The 20,445-nt window shown below is 46.7% G+C and overlaps 1 protein-coding gene across 1 annotated transcript in view; it reads left to right on the top strand.

The window, feature by feature from the left end:
* Positions 1 to 20,445, top strand: part of LOC137340214 (catenin alpha-3-like) — a 1,497,032-nt gene that overhangs the window by 273,715 nt on the left and 1,202,872 nt on the right. Inside the window, exon 6 of the mRNA XM_068002618.1 lies at positions 8,306 to 8,569. Coding sequence (XP_067858719.1) covers positions 8,306 to 8,569 — 264 coding nt within the window. The remainder of the gene's footprint in view (positions 1 to 8,305; positions 8,570 to 20,445) is intronic.

The following is a 20,445-nucleotide window of genomic DNA, read 5'->3' as shown; positions in this document are numbered from 1 at the left end:
TTTCATGGGGTCCACAGTCAATGTTGAGGACTCCCAGGGCCACTTCACTGTATATCACTGTACCGCCACCTCTGGTGGGTCTGTCCTGCCGGTGGGACAGGACATACCCAGGGATGGTGATGGAAGAGTCTGGGTCATTGGCTGAAAGGTATGATTCTGTGAGTATGGCTATGTCAGGCTGTTGCTTGACTAGTCTGTGGGACAGCTGTCCCAATTATTTGCACAAGTCCCCAGATGTTAGTGAGGAAGCCTTTGCAGGGTCGACTGGGGCTTGGTTTGCCTTTGTCGTGTCTGGTGCCTAGTGGTCCGATGCCGGGTGGTCTGTCCGGTTTTATTCTTATTATGACTTTTTTTTCGCGAGATTTTACAACTGAGTGGCTTGCTCGGCCATTTTAGAGGGCGATTAAGAATCAACCACATTGCTGTGGATCTGGAGTCACATGTCGGCCAGACCGGGTAAGGATGGTCGGCTTTTCTTCCCTAAGTGAACCAGATTGGGTTTTTATGACAATCCGGTAGTTTCATGGCCACCATTACTGGTGCTAGTATTATTAATTCCAGATTTTATTTCATTAATTGAATTTAAATTCCCCAGCTGTCGTGGCGGGATTTGAACTGATGACTCCGGATTACTAGTCCAGTAACATAACCACAATGCTACCGTACCCGATTAGTAGATGTAATACATTTGGATTTTCAAAAGGCCTTCAATATGGTATCACATTGTAGACTCATGACTAAGGTCAGAGCATGTGGAGTCAGGGGACAGGTAGCAGAATGGATAGCAAGTTAGCTAAAGAACAGAAAACAGAGAGTAGAGGTTGAGGGAGGTTACTCAGACTGGCAAAAGGTGGGAAGTGGTGTTCCACAGGGATCAGTGCTGGGACCACTGTTGGTTACAATTTGCATTAACAATTTGGATTCAGGAATCGGAAGCATAATTTCAAAATTTGTGGATGACACCAAATTGGGGGGTGTAGTTAATACAAAGGAAGAATGGGTCAAAATACAAGAGGACATTAATAAACTTGCAGAATGGACGGGTAATTAGCAAATGAATTTCAATAAAGATAAGAGTGAGGTGGTGCATTTTGGTGCACATTGCTTGGATAATAAGAGTCTAAATGGGGTAGAGGAGCAAAGGGATCTCGGGGTACAGATACACAAATCACGAGAAGTAGCGACGCAGGTTAATAAGGCCATAAAAAAGGCAATTTAAGCACCAGGGTTCATTTCTGGAGGGATAGAATTGACAACAAAGAAGTTACGTTAAACTTGTATAGAACCTTGGTTAGACCACACTTGGAGTACTGTGCACGGTTCTGGTCTCCATACTTTTGAAAGGATATAGAGGCATTGGAGAAGGTGCAAAAAAGATTCACAAGGATGATACCAGAACTGAGAGGATACCCTTATCAGGTAGGGCTAAACAGGCTGGGGCTCTTTTCTCTAGAAAAGAGGAGGCTGAAGGGTGATTTGATAGACGTCTTTAAGATAATGAAAGGATTTGGTCGGGTAGACATGGAGAAGATGTTTCCACTTGTAGGGGATTCCAAAACTAGAGGTCATAAATATAAAATAGTTACTAATAAATCCAAAAGGGAATTTAGGAGAAACTTCTTTACCCAAGGAGTGGTAAGAATGTGGAACGTGGTGCCACAAGGTGTAGTTGAGCCAAATAGCTTTTTAGATGCATTTAAGGGGAAGATTGATAAGCACATGAGGGAGAAAGGAGTAGAAGGATATGCTGAAAGGGTTAGATGGAGTAGGGAGGAAGGAGGCTTGTGTGGAGCATAAACCCCGGCATAGATCAATTGGGCCGAATGACTTGTTTCTGTGCCGTAGTTTCGATGTAACTCGATGTACGAGAAGGGTGTAGAGTTGTCAGCACTGTTGCTTAAGATTCTATGTTTACCTACTCGATGAAGGGCCTGCTATAAATGGGATACCTGCCACGGCTCTGATCATTGGCCAGGACCTGTTTTCAGTGTCACTGCGATGTGCTCAGCTAACCGTGTCTGGGCAAAAATTATTTTTAATGGATCTGGGTCCCAGTTTCTGGAATTTTTGTACATTCTTCAGAAGCTGGAAGACGATGAGGACTGGAGAAGCCTCAAAATCGTAAATCTCGGTGTAGCCTTGTAGAGCTGACTGTACGTTTCGACTAAGCGTGAGTGCAATAGGTCAGGCTTCAGCTTCAAAGATGGTGAAAGTCCCTTTGGCTCTTGATATCCTTTCCGAGGTTCACCAATTACATAGAACATAGGAACGGGAGTAGGCCATTCAACCCCTTGAGCCTCTTCCACCATTCAACTAGATCATGGCTGATCTGTAGCTCAACTCCATTTATACCTGGCATTGGCGTAGTATTCAGGTTGTACAGCCATTAATCACATAGTTGCGAATAGCTTGGCTTGTCATTTGCATTCCAATTGAACTGTTTGATGTCGCTCGGAAACTTTGGGCATATGTCCAGTTACCATCATCGTCAAGAGGTTAGCTACTAACTGTCTTGGACAAGAAGCGCCTTGTGACAGGGGATGATCACCATTTCAGTGCGGTTGGCATGTACCCTGAGTGATTGGCCCAACATGTTCAGCCACAGGAAGGATGCCCATCAAACCTGGGACTGTGACTGTCAATAGTGTAGACATATCAGCAGATGACTTTGCCAGTGATTGTCTCATCTTTACAGATGAACCAACTGAAGTTGGAGCCTGTGAGCCCCTCATTCGGTGTGAGCCCCCCATTCGCTGTGAGCCCCTCATTCGCTGTGAGCCCCCCATTCGTTGTGAGCCCCTCATTCTCTGCGAGCCCCCCATTCGCTGTGAGCCCCTCATTCTCTGTGAGCCCCCCATTCGCTGTGAGCCCCCCATTCACTGTGAGCCCCTCATTCTCTGTGAGCCCCCCATTTGCTGTGAGCCCCCCATTCACTGTGAGCCCCTCATTCTCTGTAAGCCCCCCATTCGCTGTGAGCCCCCCATTCGCTGTGAGCCCCCCATTTGCTGTGAGCCCCCCATTCACTGTGAGCCCCCCATTCTCTGTGAGCCCCCCATTTGCTGTGAGCCCCCCATTCACTGTGAGCCCCTCATTCTCTGTGAGCCCCCCATTTGCTGTGAGCCCCCCATTCACTGTGAGCCCCTCAATCACTGCGAGCCCCCCATTTGCTGTGAGCCCCCCATTCACTGTGAGCCCCTCATTCTCTGTGAGCCCCCCATTCGCTGTGAGCCCCCCATTCGCTGTGAGCCCCCCATTCGCTGTGAGCCCCCCATTCACTGTGAGCCCCTCAATCACTGCGAGCCCCCCATTCGCTGTGAGCCCCCCATTCGCTGTGAGCCCCTCATTCGCTGTGAGCCCCCCATTCTCTGTGAGCCCCCCATTCGCTGTGAGCCCCCCATTCGCTGTGAGCCCCTCATTCGCTGTGAGCCCCCCATTCTCTGTGAGCCCCCCATTCTCTGTGAGCCCCCCATTCGCTGTGAGCCCCCCATTCGCTGTGAGCCCCTCATTCGCTGTGAGCCCCCCATTCTCTGTGAGCCCCCCATTCTCTGCGAGCCCCTCATTCGCTGTGAGCCCCTCATTCGCTGTGAGCCCCTCATTCTCTGTGAGCCCCCCATTCTCTGCGAGCCCCTCATTCGCTGTGAGCCCCTCATTCTCTGTGAGCCCCTCATTCTCTGTGAGCCCCCCATTCGCTGTGAGCCCCTCATTCTCTGTGAGCCCCTCATTCTCTGTGAGCCCCCCATTCGCTGTGAGCCCCCCATTCTCTGTGAGCCCCCCATTCTCTGCGAGCCCCTCATTCGCTGCGAGCCCCTCATTCTCTGTGAGCCCCTCATTCTCTGTGAGCCCCCCATTCGCTGTGAGCCCCTCATTCTCTGTGAGCCCCCCATTCGCTGTGAGCCCCTCATTCTCTGTGAGCCCCTCATTCTCTGTGAGCCCCCCATTCGCTGTGAGCCCCTCATTCTCTGTGAGCCCCCCATTCTCTGTGAGCCCCTCATTCACTGTGAGCCCCTCATTCACTGTGAGCCCCCCATTCACTGTGAGCCCCCCATTCACTGTGAGCCCCCCATTCACTGTGAGCCCCCCATTTGCTGTGAGCCCCCCATTCGCTGTGAGCCCCCCATTCGCTGTGAGCCCCCCATTCGCTGTGAGCCCCCCATTCGCTGTGAGCCCCCCATTCGCTGTGAGCCCCCCATTAGCTGTGAGCCCCCCATTCGCTGTGAGCCCCCCATTCACTAGGCAGCGTCCTGTTAAAGTAACTGTGAGTGAAGGAGTACTCTGGCCTTGGAAATTCATCTTCAACCTCATGCAATTGTACAAAATTGATCCTGAATCGGTTTTCTGTTGGCTAAAGTCTGGGATAGTGCAAATAGCACTGTTTAAAGGGGAACTCACTTGGAAACACTCAGATCACATGCTCCCTGGTAGAGTACAGAGTGCTGCTGCCTTGGACCAGAACCCCACACAAGCTGAAAGCCGACTCCTCCACTCTGTCAGACATGGTGTGGAAGCTCTTAGGCAGGTCCAATGCCTCGAGCAATTGCTGGTGGCCATGAAAGATTAGCTGGGCTACTAAAGCCTCCATCTTTACCCTCTTCAGCAGAGGCAAGACCTGAGTTTCCCCTCCAGTCAACCATCTTCTGCACTGTCCTTTCCACTACTGGCTGCTCAAGCTCACTAGTGCTGAGTGATTCAGCCTTTGCGGAGCCCCTAACTCACTATCTCACCCGGAGTGGCAATTTCTGTGCTGATGTTTGGAAAGGAGTGAAGGTGCATCATTCCGAGGTGGTCTTCTTCTGCCCCTTTTGCCGCAGAATGTGCCTGTTGTGAGGGCAGCAAGAGCAGGTGAGTGTGTGATTCAACTGAGAAGGAGAGATGGGGCAGTTTCAAATTGTGATTAGAGGAGATGCCTGTGGAGCGGGGAAGGGAAGGGTTTGGAGAGCTGGGGGGAGGGAAATGTGCTGTGGCATCCTGAGTAAAAGAGATAGTAAGACATAATCCTCACCTTTACTGTCCGGGTAAAGATTTGCATTTATATAGCGCTTTTCACAACCTCACGATGACCCAAAGTGCTTTACGGCCAATGATGTACTTTTGAAGTGTAGTCACTGTTGTAATGAAGGAAATGCAGCAGCCAATTTTCGTATAGCAAGATCACACAAACAGCCATGAGATAAATGACCAGATCATCTGTTTTATTGATGTTTGGTTGAGGGATAAATATTGGCCAGGACACCAGGGAGAACTCCCCTGCTCTTCTTCGCATAGTCCGGTGGGATCTTTTACGTCCACCTGAGAGGGCAGGCGAGGCCTTGGTTTAACGTCTCATCCAAAAGATAGCACCTCCCTCAGTACTTCACTGAAGTGTCAGTCCAGATTATTTGCTGAGGTTTTTGGAGTGGGGACTTGAACCCACAACATTCTGACTCAGAGACAAGAGTGCTGCCCACTGAGCCGCAGCTGCCACCGAAGGTCAGGTCATTGAACATCTCCCGGCATTGCACGCATGTCCGGGGGATGATACTTTTGGCCTTCACATTCTCAGCTATCTCCTTCCAAGCCTGCTGCAGAGTCTGCTTGGGCACCCGTTTGTCATCTGAAGGGTTAGGAGACCTGTCTCCAGGCCCCCACCTGCTCGACCAGAATTTCTACCGCAGCTTCACTAAAACGGGATGCCGTGGCAGCCAACACTTCTCATCAAAAGTTCCAAACTTGCGGCAGAAATAAGCGAGAAATTAAAAGATACCCCTGCTTTAAGAGGCACAGGTTTGCTTTAAATAGACGTTGGATATCCCACCCTCCAATGAGCTGCCAATCAACGGCTGTCATCCCTTGGTTTTTTCTCTCACACCCTCTGCACTTCTCATGTTCTCACTCCTCCTTTCTCTCACTCCTTCTCTCTGTTTCTCTCGTTGGTTTTGATGTGTGGTGCACATTGGGCGGGTGGTGGGTGGAGCGATCAGAATGCCCGTCCGTTGGCACCAGTGAGGGGCCCGAACCATCTTGATCATTGAATCTCACCGGCGAGCTGCCCCGCGTGTTTACAGGAGCCCTGTTGTGGTTGGAGGAGAAGCATGTGGAGAGGGGGAGGGAAGGGTTTCGAGTACTGAGAGGGGAGAGTGCAGTGGAAAGGTTTCATTCTTACCTTAACTGTCCGGGTAAGGTGAGGGAAAGGGGAAATGAGATGGGAACAGAAGAGGAATGATAAAGAAAAGAAAGGTGGGAAGAGTTTGCAATCTAGACTTAAATGATATAATTAGACATAAAGTTTGCTTTTTTAATTCATGCTCAGGAAGTGGGCGTCGCTGGCAAGACCAGCATTTATTGCCCATCCCTAATTGTCCTTGAGAAAGTGGTGGTGAGCCGCCTTCTTGAACCGCTGCAGTCCGTGTGGTGAAGGTTCTCCCACAGTGCTGTTGGGTAGGGAATTCCAGGATTTTGACCCAGCGACGATGAAGGAACGGCGATATATTTCCAAGTCGGGATGGTGTGTGACTTGGAGGGGAACGTGCACGTGGTGTTGTTCCCATGTGCCTGCTGCCCTTGTCCTTCTGGGTGGTAGAGGTTTCGGAGGTGCTGTCGAAGAAGCCTTGGCGAGTTGCTGCAGTGAAAAGTTTGTTTGGGTTAAGTTTGAAAACTGATGACCTGATGTACTTGCAGTTATACAGTCAGAATACCAGTGAGCATATCTTTAAAATGTGTGGCTATTTGTCAGTAGACAGTTTATTTTCTGACTCTTGAATACTCAATGGTTGGTCACCTCAGCACTTGGGAGAGAGTGCGTACCGAAGATCAGACACATACAAACTCCAGCTGTGTGGATTTCTCAGAAGATTTGTTTGGAGACTCGTAAATAAGGTGATAGCTTTCTGAGTCCATCAGACACCCAGCTGACAAGAAAAAGGAAACTATTGTCGTCGAAAACAATTACTTGTCACTGCATTGCTCATTAACTTGTTCAGTAACCAGTAATTAATGGCAGAGTGTGCAATTATGAATTTTAGCAAATTAGGTCTGATTGAACTCACAATATTCTGCGATATGTTAATTTAAGCACATCTGCCATTATGTGCTGATGAAGGTGTGCATTCTCGCAAAATCTACTATTTTAAAAAGGTGTTCAGTCGCGAGATCCCGATGAGTTACAAGTGGAGAGACCTAATGTGAATTACCATTGTTCCATCTAGGTACTCAAGTGCATTGGTAAGATGTAAAGGTTCCAATTATCCAACTGCTGACCAACTGAATTTCAACAGGATTACAGAGAACGATCACGCACAAACATAGGAACAGGAGTAGGCCATTCAGCCCCTCGAGCCTGTCACATCATTCAATCAGATCATGGCTGATCTGTACCTTAATTCCATTTACCCGCCTTTGCTCCATATCCCTTGATACCCTTACCCAACAAAAAACTATCGAACTCAGTTTTCAAAATTTCAATTGACTCCCAGTATCCACAGCCTTTTGGGGGAGAGAGTTCCAGATTTCTATAACCCTTTGTGTGAAAAAATGCTTCCTGATTTCACTCCTAAATGACCTGGCTTTAATTTTATGATTGTGCTCCCTTGTTCTGGATTTCCCCACCAGAGGAAATGGTTTCTCTCTATCTACCCTATCGAATCCCTTTATCATTTAAACACTTCGATCAGATCTCCCCTCAACAATCTAAACTCACGGGAATGCAAGCCAAGTTTATGCAACCAGTCCTCATAACTTGATCCATTAAGCCCTGGTGTCATTCTAGTGAATCTGCGCTGTACCCCCTCCAAGGTCAATATGTAACCCCCCAAAGGCCAATACATCCTTCTTGAGGTGCGGTGCCCAAAACTGAACGCAGTGCTCCAGATGGAGTCTGACCAAGGCTCAGTATAACTGAAGCATCCCGTCGTATTCCAGCCTCCTTGAGATAAAAGGCCAACATTCCATTAGCCTTTTTGATCTCATTTTGTTCCTGTGCACTAGATTTTAGTGATTTGTGTACATGGACACCCAGATCCCTTTGTTCCTCCACAGCTCCAATCTCTCACCATTAAGAAGAAAGACAATCCAGTCACGTGCAACCTCAGTTCGGATGATTTTGCTCAAATGCTTTCAGTGGCCAGATACAACCCCCTGTCACAGGTAGAAACCTCTGTCATGAATAGCTGACCACATTATCCAATGCACGATATTGGGGATGAATTGTGCAACTGGCTGTGCACAATCAAAAGCCTTTGGAAAAGAATCTTCATTTCATCATGTTTTGCAGCTTTGTTTGAAAGAAGTCTTTATTAAGGTTGTATTATGTACATTTTCTCTTTATTGGCAGGACCTAAAGTCACCTGGCCACCGTGAAGAACTGGCCGTTGCACGTGCCTGTTTGAAGCATACCTCCTCCCTGTTATATTCTACCTCCATGGCATGCCTGGAACACCCTGATATTGCTGCTCTCCAGGCTGGTAGAGAGTCTGTCTGCAGTGAGATACAGAACGCTTTCTCTGTGATCGCGGATGCTGTACAGGGAATTGGATGTCCAAAATCCCAAACCGTCTCAGCTGCGCGGTCTCTTGTTGGGGCTCTCGATGATTTTGAGGTAAGCAAATTTTACATTGTTTTCGATGCAATAAGAGTCACGGCTGTGATGACCTCTCGCTAATAGACGGCAGACCAGATTGTCACGTAACCTGGGTCTGATACGATGCCAGCTCGAGTTCTCTGTCACAAATTGTTGTTGAGACAGGGTACATTTTTTTTAAAAGGGAATTAGTTGCTTGAAAAAGCGGAATATTAAAGAGTTTAAGAAAAGGGCAAGGGAGTGAGATTAGGTGGCTCATGTGAAGAAAAGCACTGCGATGGGCCAAATGGCCTGTTCCTGTGCTTTCCCTTCACCCCCAATGTACAATGCTAGTAATCCTTCAAGTTAAATGTTGCAACAAGCATTAATACCATCAGTCTTCATATCATCAAACCGTAGAAATGTACGGCACAGGAGGAAGCCATTTGGCCCGTCGAGTCTGTGCCAACTCCACGATAGAGCAATCCAAGACCAATTCCACCGCCCCACTCGATCCCCGTAGCCCAGTATCACCTTCTGTTTCAAATATTTAATCTGTTTACTCATAGAAGATGTGATGGTCTCTGCCTCAACCACTCCCTGTGGTAAAGCTTTCTGGCCTGGAGTTTCCTCCGTGGGTCCAACCCGGGAATTGCCCCTAAAGCTGCCCCCACTTTACTGGTCGATAGATGCCCAAGTATCCCCCCAATGCCTTTAGAAGACGCTCAAGCTTAAAATTGGCATAAACCAGCGTAAACAATCGGGATCCAAGGGAACGCTGAACCCACACCAGTATATTTCTTCTTTGAGTTTTAAAATGTAAAGTTTCAACTCATTTAACCACCATTCATGCACATCAGGCACAGTGTGTTTAAAAATCTGCAATTTGGGGAGGCTTTTCAATTTTTAATGTGACTTATACTTGGCCATAAAAATGCATTCAAAGAAACAGAAAATACAGAGCATGTCTCAGTGAGGATACATTTTTTAAAACGCTCAGGAAATTGCAGTAAAACACCAGAAAAATGATTTTGTTTCATGCTGTACCTGAAAATCTGGTTGTAATGTTGGGAGACCCAGTGTGATTGGAGGATCCTCGCATTTGTGAGTTGGGGGCCTGGCCAGTTTTGTGGGCGGAGCTTCGTTCGGACGGAGGGTTTGATGGCCGGATGTAAAAAATCGAGGAGACTTGTGCGTATTGCAGTTACGTGGGTAACTCGTTCACGCTCAAAATTCCGCCATCCTTTAAGCTACGTAATTTGTTTGCGCCTAGTTTACGTGTGTATCTGGGCACTAATCCGCAGGGAACCTCAGGCCTCCATGTTTAAATTGTTGACCACTCGACTCCCCAAACAGGGGAAATGGTCTTTTCTTATTCACTTGATTAAAATTCTTCATTAAAACCCTCCATTAAATCTCCTCTTAGTCTTCTCTGCTCCAATGGAAATTGTCCCAGTATCTCAAGTCTCTCCTCATAACAATCGTTTCCCATCCCTGGCATTGTCCTGGTGAATCTACACTACGCTCCCTGTGATTTAATGTCCTTTCTATAACAGCGTGCCCAAAACTGAAAACAGTCCTCTAACTGTGGTTAAACACAGTTGTATAAATTCATTTGTATAAATTCATCATTACTCTTTTACTCTTCTATTTCATGTCCCTATTTATAAAACCAAAAATGCTGTTGGCTTTTTATGGCTTTATCTACTGCAGTTCCATTTGCACAGAACTATTATGTGTTTATATTGCTGGGTCTCTCTGTTCTCCACACCCTTCAGTGCCTGTCCATTGAGGGTTTACTCCCATTCCCTGTTTTTTCTCCCAAAAAGCATTACCTCACACTAGTCCACATTAAACTGCAATTCTCTGCCTGCCGTCAGTCTGTCCATTCCTCAATGTTTGCCAACTTTCTTCAAAATTCAGATTAAACATGTTTGGCTAAAAAAATACAAGAATGAGATTTTTAAAACAATATCTGTAGTGGTGAAATAATTCACTGTGATAACGTACTTGTGCTGAGTCATGGGATGGTTACACATGGGTTGGTGAAAGTGAGTCTGCACCTGTTATGGTTTCAGTCTTTTCTGACAATCAGGAGGGATGTGGAATACAATGGGTACATGCTGCAGGGGATACACTGTACAGTGGGTACATGCTGCAGGGGATATACTGTACAGTGGGTACATGCTGCAGGGGATACACTGTACAGTGGGTACATGCTGCAGGGGATATACTGTACAGTGGGTACATGCTGCAGGGGATACACTGTACAGTGGGTACATGTTGCAGGGGATACACTGTGCAGTGGGTACATGCTGCAGGGGATACACTGTACAGTGGGTACATGCTGCAGGGGATACACTGTACAGTGGGTACATGTTGCAGGGGATACACTGTACAGTGGGTACATGCTGCAGGGGATACACTGTACAGTGGGTACACCCGACAGGGGATACACTGTACGGTGTGTACACCCTTCAGAGGATACACTGTACAGTGGGTACACCCGACAGGGGATACACTGTACAGTGGGTACATGCTGCAGGGGATATACTGTACAGTGGGTACATGCTGCAGGGGATACACTGTACAGTGGGTACATGCTGCAGGGGATACACTGTGGGTACATGCTGCAGGGGATACACTGTACAGTGGGTACACCTGACAGGGGATACACTGTACAGTGTGTACACCCTTCAGAGGATACACTGTACAGTGGGTACACCTTACAGGGAATACACTGTACAAGGGGGGAACTCTACAGGGGCAACTTTAATCTTCATATGGACTGGGCAAACCAAATTGGCTAAAATAGTTTGGAAGATGAGTTCATCTATTGCATTTCAGACAGTTTTCTAGAACAATATGTCGAGGTTCCAACTAGGGAACCAGCTAGTTTAGATCTAGTATTGTGTAATGAGACAGGGTTAATTAGTAATCTTATAGTTAAGGATCCTCTGGGAAAGAGTGATCATAATATGATAGAATTTCGTACTGAGTTTGAGAGTTATGTGGATAAGCAATGGCGAACATTTAAAGAAATAATTCATAATTCTCAACAAATATACATTCCCATGAGGGGTAAAAACTCCACGGGCAAAATGATCCAACCATGGCTAACTAGAGAAGTTAAGGATAGTATTAGATTAAAAGAATAGGTTTACAATGTTGCCAAAAAGAGTAGTAAGCCTGACTATTGGAAGAGTTTTAGAAATCAGCAAAGGATGACCAAGAAATTGATAAAGAGGGAAAATTTGAATATGAGAGTAAACTAGCTAGAAATATAAAAACAGATTGTAAGAGCTTCTACAAGTATATACAAAGGAAGAGATTAGCGAAAGTAAACGTGGGTCACTTAGAGGCAGAAACAAGAGGAATTATAATGGGGAATAAGGAAATGGCAGACATTAAATAAATATTTTGCATCTGTCTTCACAGTAGAGGACACAAAAATCATACCGGAAATAGTGGGGAACCAAGAGTCTAATGAGAGGGAGGAATTTGAAGCAATTAAGATTAGTAAAGAAAAAGTACTGGAGAAATTAATGGGACTAAAAGCCAACAAATCCCCTGGACCTGATGGCCTACATCGGAGGGTTCTAAAAGAGGTGGCTGCAGAAATAGTGGATGCATTGGTTTTGATCTTCCAGAATTCCCTCGATTCTAGAATGGTCCCAGTGGATTGGAAGATAGCAAAAATAACACCGCTATTCAAGAAAGGAGGGAGAAAAAAAACAGGGAACTACAGGCCAGTTGGCCTGACAACAGTAGTAGTATTAAGGACATAGTAACAGGGCACTTAGAAAATCATAATATGATTAGGCAGAGTCAACATGGTTTTATGAAAGGAAAATTGTGTTTGACAAATCTATTAGAGTTTTTTAAAGGTGTAACTAGCAGGGTAGATAATGGGTAACCAGTGGGTGTAGTATATTTGGATTTTCAAAAAGCATTCGATAAGGTGCCACACAAGAGGTTGTTACACAAGATTAGGGCTCATGGGGTTGGGGGTAATATATTAGCATAGATTGAGGATTGGTTAATGGACAGAAAATAGGGAGTAGGAATAAACAGGTCATTTTTAAGTTGGCAGGTTGTAACAAGTGGGGTGCCACAAGAATCAGTGCTTGGGCCTCAGCTGTTTACAATAAATAGAATGATTTAGATAAAGGGACCGAGTGTAATGTGTCCAAGTTTGCTGACGATACATAGATAGGTGGGAAAGTAAGCTATGAGGAGGACACAAAGAGTCTGCAAAGGGATATAGACAGGTTAAGTGAGTGGGCGAGAAGGTGGTAGATGGAATATAATGTGGGGAAATGTGAAATTATCCACATTGGTAGGAAGAATAGAAAAGCACAATATTTTTTAAAAGGTGAGAGACTGAAAAATGTTGGTAGTCAGAGGGATTTGGGTGTCCTTGTACATGAATCACAGAAAGTTAACACACAGGTACAGCAAGCAATTAGGAAGGCAAATGGTATGTTAGCCTTTATTGCAAGGGGGTTGGAGTATAAGAGTAAGGAAGTCTTGCTGCAGTTATATAGGGCTCTGATGAGACCACACCTGGAGTACTGTGTACAGTTTAGGTCTCCTTACCTAAGGGAGGATATACTTGCCTTAGAGGGGGTGTGACGAAGGTTCACTGGATTGATTCCTTGATTAAGAGGGTTGTCCTGTGAGGAGAGATTGAGTCGAATGGGCCTATATTCTCTGGAGTTTAGAAGAATGAGAGGTGATCTTATTGAAATGTATAAAATTCTTAGAGGGCTCGACAGGGTAGATGCTGAGAGGCTGTTTCCACTGGCTGTAGAGTCTAGAACTAGAGATCATAGTCTCAAGATAAGAGAGTCGGCCATTTAGGACTGAGATGAGGAAAAATTTCTTCACTCAGCGGGTTGTGAATCTTTGGAGTTCTCTACCCCAGAGGGCTGTGGATGCTCAGTCGTTGAGTATATTCAAGACTGAGATCGATGGATTTTTGGACACTAAGGGAATCAAAGGATATGGGGATCGGGCAGGAAAGTGGAGTTGAGGTCGAAGATCAGCCATGGTCTGGTTGAATGTTGGAGCAGGTTCAAGGGGCTGTATGGCCTACTCCTGCTCCTAGTTCTTATGTTCTTATGAAATCCTATAGGGGATACTCTGTACAGGGGGGAAACCCCACAGGAAGCACTCTGTACAGGGGGGAAACCCCACAGGAAGCACTCTGTACAGGGGGGAAACCCCACAGGAAGCACCCTGTACAGGGGGGAAACCCCACAGGAAGCACTCTGTACAGGGGGGAAACCCCACAGGAAGCACTCTGTGCAGGAGGTAAACCCCACAGGAAGCACTCTGTACAGGAGGTAAACCCCACAGGAAGCACCCTGTACAGGGGGGAAACCCCACAGGAAGCACTCTGTACAGGGGGGAAACCCCACAGGAAGCACCCTGTACAGGGGGGAAACCCCACAGGAAGCACTCTGTACAGGGGGTAAACCCCACAGGAAGCACTCTGTACAGGAGGTAAACCCCACAGGAAGCACTCTGTACAGGAGGTAAACCCCACAGGAAGCACTCTGTACAGGGGGGAAACCCCACAGGAAGCACTCTGTACAGGGGGTAAACCCCACAGGAAGCACTCTGTACAGGGGGTAAACCCCACAGGAAGCACCCTGTACAGGGGGGAAACCCCACAGGAAGCACTCTGTACAGGGGGTAAACCCCACAGGAAGCACTCTGTACAGGAGGTAAACCCCACAGGAAGCACCCTGTACAGGGGGTAAACCCTACAGGAAGCACTCTGTACAGGGGGGAAACCCTACAGGAAGCACTCTGTACAGGAGGTAAACCCCACAGGAAGCACTCTGTACAGGGGGTAAACCCCACAGGAAGCACCCTGTACAGGGGGGAAACCCCACAGGAAGCACTCTGTACAGGGGGTAAACCCCACAGGAAGCACTCTGTACAGGGGGGAAACCCCACAGGAAGCACTCTGTACAGGGGGGAAACCCCACAGGAAGCACTCTGTACAGGGGGTAAACCCCACAGGAAGCACTCTGTACAGGGGGTAAACCCCACAGGAAGCACCCTGTACAGGGGGGAAACCCCACAGGAAGCACTCTGTACAGGGGGGAAACCCCACAGGAAGCACTCTGTACAGGAGGTAAACCCCACAGGAAGCACTCTGTACAGGGGGTAAACCCCACAGGAAGCACTCTGTACAGGGGGTAAACCCCACAGGAAGCACTCTGTACAGGGGGGAAACCCCACAGGAAGCACTCTGTACAGGAGGTAAACCCCACAGGAAGCACTCTGTACAGGGGGGAAACCCCACAGGAAGCACTCTGTACAGGAGGTAAACCCCACAGGAAGCACTCTGTACAGGGGGGAAAACCCACAGGAAGCACTCTGTACAGGGGGTAAACCCCACAGGAAGCACCCTGTACAGGGGGTAAACCCCACAGGAAGCACTCTGTACAGGGGGGAAACCCCACAGGAAGCACTCTGTACAGGGGGTAAACCCTACAGGAAGCACCCTGTACAGGGGGTAAACCCCACAGGAAGCACTCTGTACAGGAGGTAAACCCCACAGGAAGCACCCTGTACAGGGGGGAAACCCCACAGGAAGCACTCTGTACAGGAGGTAAACCCCACAGGAAGCACCCTGTACAGGGGGGAAACCCCACAGGAAGCACTCTGTACAGGGGGGAAACCCCACAGGAAGCACTCTGTACAGGGGGGAAACCCCACAGGAAGCACCCTGTACAGGGGGGAAACCCCACAGGAAGCACCCTGTACAGGGGGGAAACCCCACAGGAAGCACTCTGTACAGGAGGTAAACCCCACAGGAAGCACCCTGTACAGGGGGTAAACCCCACAGGAAGCACTCTGTACAGGGGGGAAACCCCACAGGAAGCACTCTGTACAGGGGGGAAACCCCACAGGGGATAAGAAAGTCCAGAATGCAAAAACGCCATTTAACCCAACTAGCCCATTCCATCTAGAGTCCACGACCGAGAAATTGGATTTGCCCAATTTTCGGACGCAGAATGTTTGGGGCGCTGGGAATGCGCGCCAAAAGGCAGAGGCCCGAGGCTCGACCGAAATTAGGCCTCGGGCTTCAATAGCACAATTCCGAGGAGCTGCAGGCATCAATTGGGCCTCCAGAGGCAGCTCACCGGACTCTGGAGCACCAATTTGGGCTGGCTGCCCCATTGGCAGCGGCCCTCAGATAGGTCCTGATGGGAGGGGTGGGGGGAGAATGGGAGGGGGGTGGGGGGGGCGCACGGACTGGCAGTGGCCCTCTGGGTGTTAATTGTGTGATTTATATCAATTAGTGTTAATTGTATTCAGGTGGTGGGTGTCAGCTGGGGACTCTTGTATCCTTTTTATATGAGAGCTTATCTCGGGTGTGGTGTGTGTGAAAAGGGAATCTCTGTGAATAAAGGCTTGGAAGCAACTGAAGACCAGGCTGTTGTAGTCTATCCTTCACCACCAGGCTATCCAGTTTTAACACTGGGGAGTGGTGGGGTGGGAGACTGGGAGGGGCACTAGTTGGTCGATAAGGGAGAGTCTATCGATGTTATCTGTATGGACTTCCAGAAGGCATTCGACAAGGTTCCACATAAGCAACTGTTAACAAAAATGAGATTGCGTAGAATTGGAGGCAACCTTTTGGCTTGGAAAGGGAATTGGTTAGGAGGTCGGAGACCGAGAGTAGGGATAATGGGTATGTACCCGAATTGGCAGGATGTGACTAGTGGTGTCCCCCAGGGATCTGTACTAGGGCCTCAGCTTTTGACTGTATATATATATATATATATATATATGGGGAGGTGTGAGGTCATCCACTCTGGACCTAAGAAAGATCAGAGTATTTTCTAAATGGCGAGAAGCTAGGAACTGTGGATGAGCAGAGAGATTTAGGTGTCCAGGTACAGAAATCACTAACAGCTAGTGGACAGATACAAAAAATAATTAAAAGCCTGATGGAATGTTAACCTTTATCTCAAAGGGGCTGGAATACAAAGTGAGGTTATGCTACAATTAAATAAAACTCTGGCCAGACCCCATCTGGAGTACTAAGTCCAGTTCTGGGCACCGCACCTCAGGAAGGATATATTGGCCTTGGAGGGGGCAGATTCACAAGGATGATATCAGGGCTAAAAGGGTTAAATTACAAAGACAGGTTGCACAGACTAGGCTTGTATTCCCTTGAGTTTAGAGGATTAAGGGGTGATCCAATTGAGGTGTTTAAGATGATTATAGGATTTGATAGGGTAGATAGAGAGAAACTATTTCCTCTGGTGCGAGAGTCCAGAACAAGGGGGCATAATCTTAAAATTAGAGCTAGGCCGTTCAGGGGTGATGTCAGGAGGCACTTCTTCACACAAAGGGCAGTGGAAATCTGGAAAATTCTCCCTCAAAAAGCTGTTGAGGCTGGGGGTCAATTAAAAATGTCAAAACTGAGACTGATAGATTTTTCTTAAATGAGGGTATTAAGGGATATGGAGCAAAGGCGGGTAAATGGAGTTGAGGTACAGATGAGCCCCGATCCAACTGAATGGCGGAGAAGGCCCGAGGGGTTGAATGGCCTCCTCCTGTTCCTAAATAAAGATGAGCCATGATCTGATTGAACGGTGGAGCACTATGAAAGGTGCTCTTTATAGGGAAGTTCTTTTTTCTACTGTTTCGTAGGGAAGCCATTATTTTTTTCACTTCAGAGACAGAATGATTACAGCACCTATACTTTCTTTTGTGCTGAGAATTCTAAACAGTTATTGTTGATGAGAAGATTTAATTATACAGCTGTTCGCTATACTCACTGTCACCCAGCCACAAAACTTATAAATTATAAAAGGCAGGAATGGATAAAATTTTCTTTTCGCATGAAGATATTAAATAAAAATTCTGGGTTGAAAGTTCTCTCATTACTTCTTTGTTTCCTTTCGTTCCCCTGCCTGCTTCAGTCCCCTTTACATTCACCCTCCACCGTAGCGAGACTATCACACTACTCCCTTTCCAACAGCCTCTCAGTCTCAGATGTCAGCTGTGGCTCAGTGGTAGCACTCTCACCTCTGAGTCAAAAAGTTGTGGGTTCAGGTCTAACTCCAGCAACATGAACACAAAATCCAGGCTGACACTTCAGTGCAGTACTGTCTTTCAGATGAGACGTTAAACCAAGACCCCGTCTGCTCTCTTAAATGGACGTAAAAGATCCCATGGTGCTATTTCGAAGAAGAGTAGGGGAGTTCTCCCCACTGCCCTGGCCAATATTTATTCCTCAACCAACATCACTGAACAATTTATCTGGTCATTATCACATTGCTGTTTGTGGGACCTTGCTGTGCGCAAATTACCTGCTACGTTTCCCTTCAGCTGTGTGTTTTACTACAGTTCAAAAGTACTTCATTGGGTGTGAAGTACTTTGGGACTTTCTGAGGTTGTGAAAGGCGCTATAGAAATGCAAACATTTAAGGGGAAGCTGGAGAAGTACATGAGGGAGAAAGGAATAGAAGGATCCGCTGATAGGCTTAGATGAAGTAGGGAGGGAGGAGGCACTTGTGGAGCATAAACACCGGCATAGACCAGTTGGGCCGAATGGCCTGTTTCCTGTGCTGTAAATTCTCAAACTCCCAACAACTTCTCAGTCCCTTCCACCTGCCTCGACCCATCTGTTACACTCAACTCGCTCGACAGCACTCTTGCTCGGCCAGTGATGTCCTTGTTCCCTCCATGTCCCTCACTATCTCTCCCCGATATAATTCTTGTCTTCACACCTTTGAAATGGAGTGTACACCTGGCCTGGTTCTTCACTGCCAGATTTTGCTTTATAGCAAAAGTTGTGCCTCCATTTAGCCATCCAAATCCCACTCCCACTAAAGAATTATTTTTAGTGTTCATAGTCGCCACTTATAGAAATAATTGAGAAAAAAAATGAAATCTCACTTTTGGTGACATTAAACGCAAGTTGTATAGAAGTGGATTTCACTCTGTTTTGCTCAGATAATTATATTTTATAGTCTAGTTAATAGATGTTGCAAAGAAAAATGTAATAAAATAGATGTGTAAAAATGTGTTTTTAAAATGCGTCAAGTAAAAAATAATGTCTAAAAATTATAACTTAGATTTTTCAAGTTAATAGCAGAGGGGAGGGTTATAATTTTCTCTGTGGGCTGAATATAGCTGATAGTTTGTGATTTCTTCCTCAATATTCCCCTAAAATTCACCTCCTCCCTCCCCAACCCCCAACCAATTAGCCTGCCTTCTCCAAATGAAGGCAGCTTTCTGTGGTTTGATAGGTTCAGTCTGCTATCATTGCCCAATCATGTTTTAAAAGGGTCAAAGGGGAAGGGTATGTAAACTAACCTTTCATAATCGAGGCTGAGGGAGTGCTGCACTGTCGGAAGTGCCATCATTCAGATGAGATGTTAAACCGATGTCTGTCGTCTCGGGTGCATGTTAAAGATCTCATGGCACTGTTCAAAGAAGAGGAGGGGAGTTCTCCCGATGTCCTGGCCAATATTTATCCATCAACCAATATCACTAAAACAGATCATCTGGTTATTTATCTCATTGATGATTGTGGGATCTTGCTGTGCACAATTTTGGCTGCCACGTTTCCAACATTACAACAGTGACTGCACCTCAAAAAAAAATTTAATTGGCTGTAATGCGTTTTGGGACATCCTGACATCGTAAAAGGTGCTATATAAATGCAAGTCTGCCTGTCTGTCTCTTTCTTTCTTTCTCTCTCTCTCTCTCTTCCAGGTGTCCCAAATTGTTTCACTGCCAATGAAGGAATTTTGAAGTGTAGCCACTGTTGCTGTGCAGGCAAATGTGGCAGTCAATTTACGCACAGCAAGGTCCCTCAAACAGCAGTGTGATAAATGACCAGATAATCTGCTGCTGTTGGTGTTGGTTGAGAGTTGAATAATGGTCAGCACAACTGGGAGAATGCCTTGCTGCTCTTCACATAGTGCCGTGGGATCTTTTACATCCACCTGAGAGGGCAGATGGGGCCTCAGTTTAATGTCTCGGCCAAAAGAGGGCACCTCCGACAATGCAACGCTGCCTCAGTACTGCACTAAAATTTCAGCCTGGATTATGTGCTAAAGTCATCGAGCTCAAACCTGGAACCTCTGACTCAGAGTCAAGAGTGATACCTCAACAGAACCCTAGTCTTCTGTTTGCAACAACTAACTGTTTCATCCCTCCCACTTTCTCTGTTCCCCCTTATTTTCATCTCACCTGTATAGATACAAACTCCCGTGTCACTTAATTGGCTCAATTTTCATATTCATAATACAGCAACAAATCACAATTGGACAGGTAAGGAATGTACCAATTGAATGCAGCAAAGGTGACATTAATCTCTTTCGTATGTTTGCTAAATGTCTCTACCAACATTTTCTGTTGGAAGCTCATGTTTCCTTGAGAGGGTTTGAGTTGATGGGATTCCTAGAGTTACCGCTCAACAGACTGCAACTCCCAGAATTTGTTACTGATTAGCAACTAGACTGGCCATATAGTGTGTGCCAGGACATGACGCTTAGAAGCTCCGTTCCACGACCCCTCCCCCCATCTCTCCCCCTCAGAATTTTATATGTTTCAATGAGATCACCTCTCATTCTTCTAAACTCCAGACAGTATAGTCCCATTCTACTCAACCTCTCTTCATAGGACAACCCTCTCATCCCAGGAATCAATCGAGTGAACCTTTGTTACACCGCCTCTGAGGCAAGTATATGTTTGCCCTTCCTCTCTCTCTCTTTCCTTTTGGGCAGGGAAGGAAGCTCTTGTATCCTCTCTCCCTTTCCTCCTCTTGCTTTTTTTAATGATAGAGGCGATTACACTTCTATTCAGAGCTCCTGATGGAATTGATCTTCCATTCTATCTTTTTTTCGTTAGTTGTAGGATGTTAAGATGTT

The sequence above is a fragment of the Heptranchias perlo genome, chromosome 21 (assembly GCF_035084215.1).
Source record: "Heptranchias perlo isolate sHepPer1 chromosome 21, sHepPer1.hap1, whole genome shotgun sequence".
In the NCBI taxonomy this organism is placed as follows: Eukaryota; Metazoa; Chordata; class Chondrichthyes; order Hexanchiformes; family Hexanchidae; genus Heptranchias; species Heptranchias perlo.
Note: the sequence above shows the minus strand (reverse complement) of the source record. Positions and strands in the feature narration are given on the sequence as shown.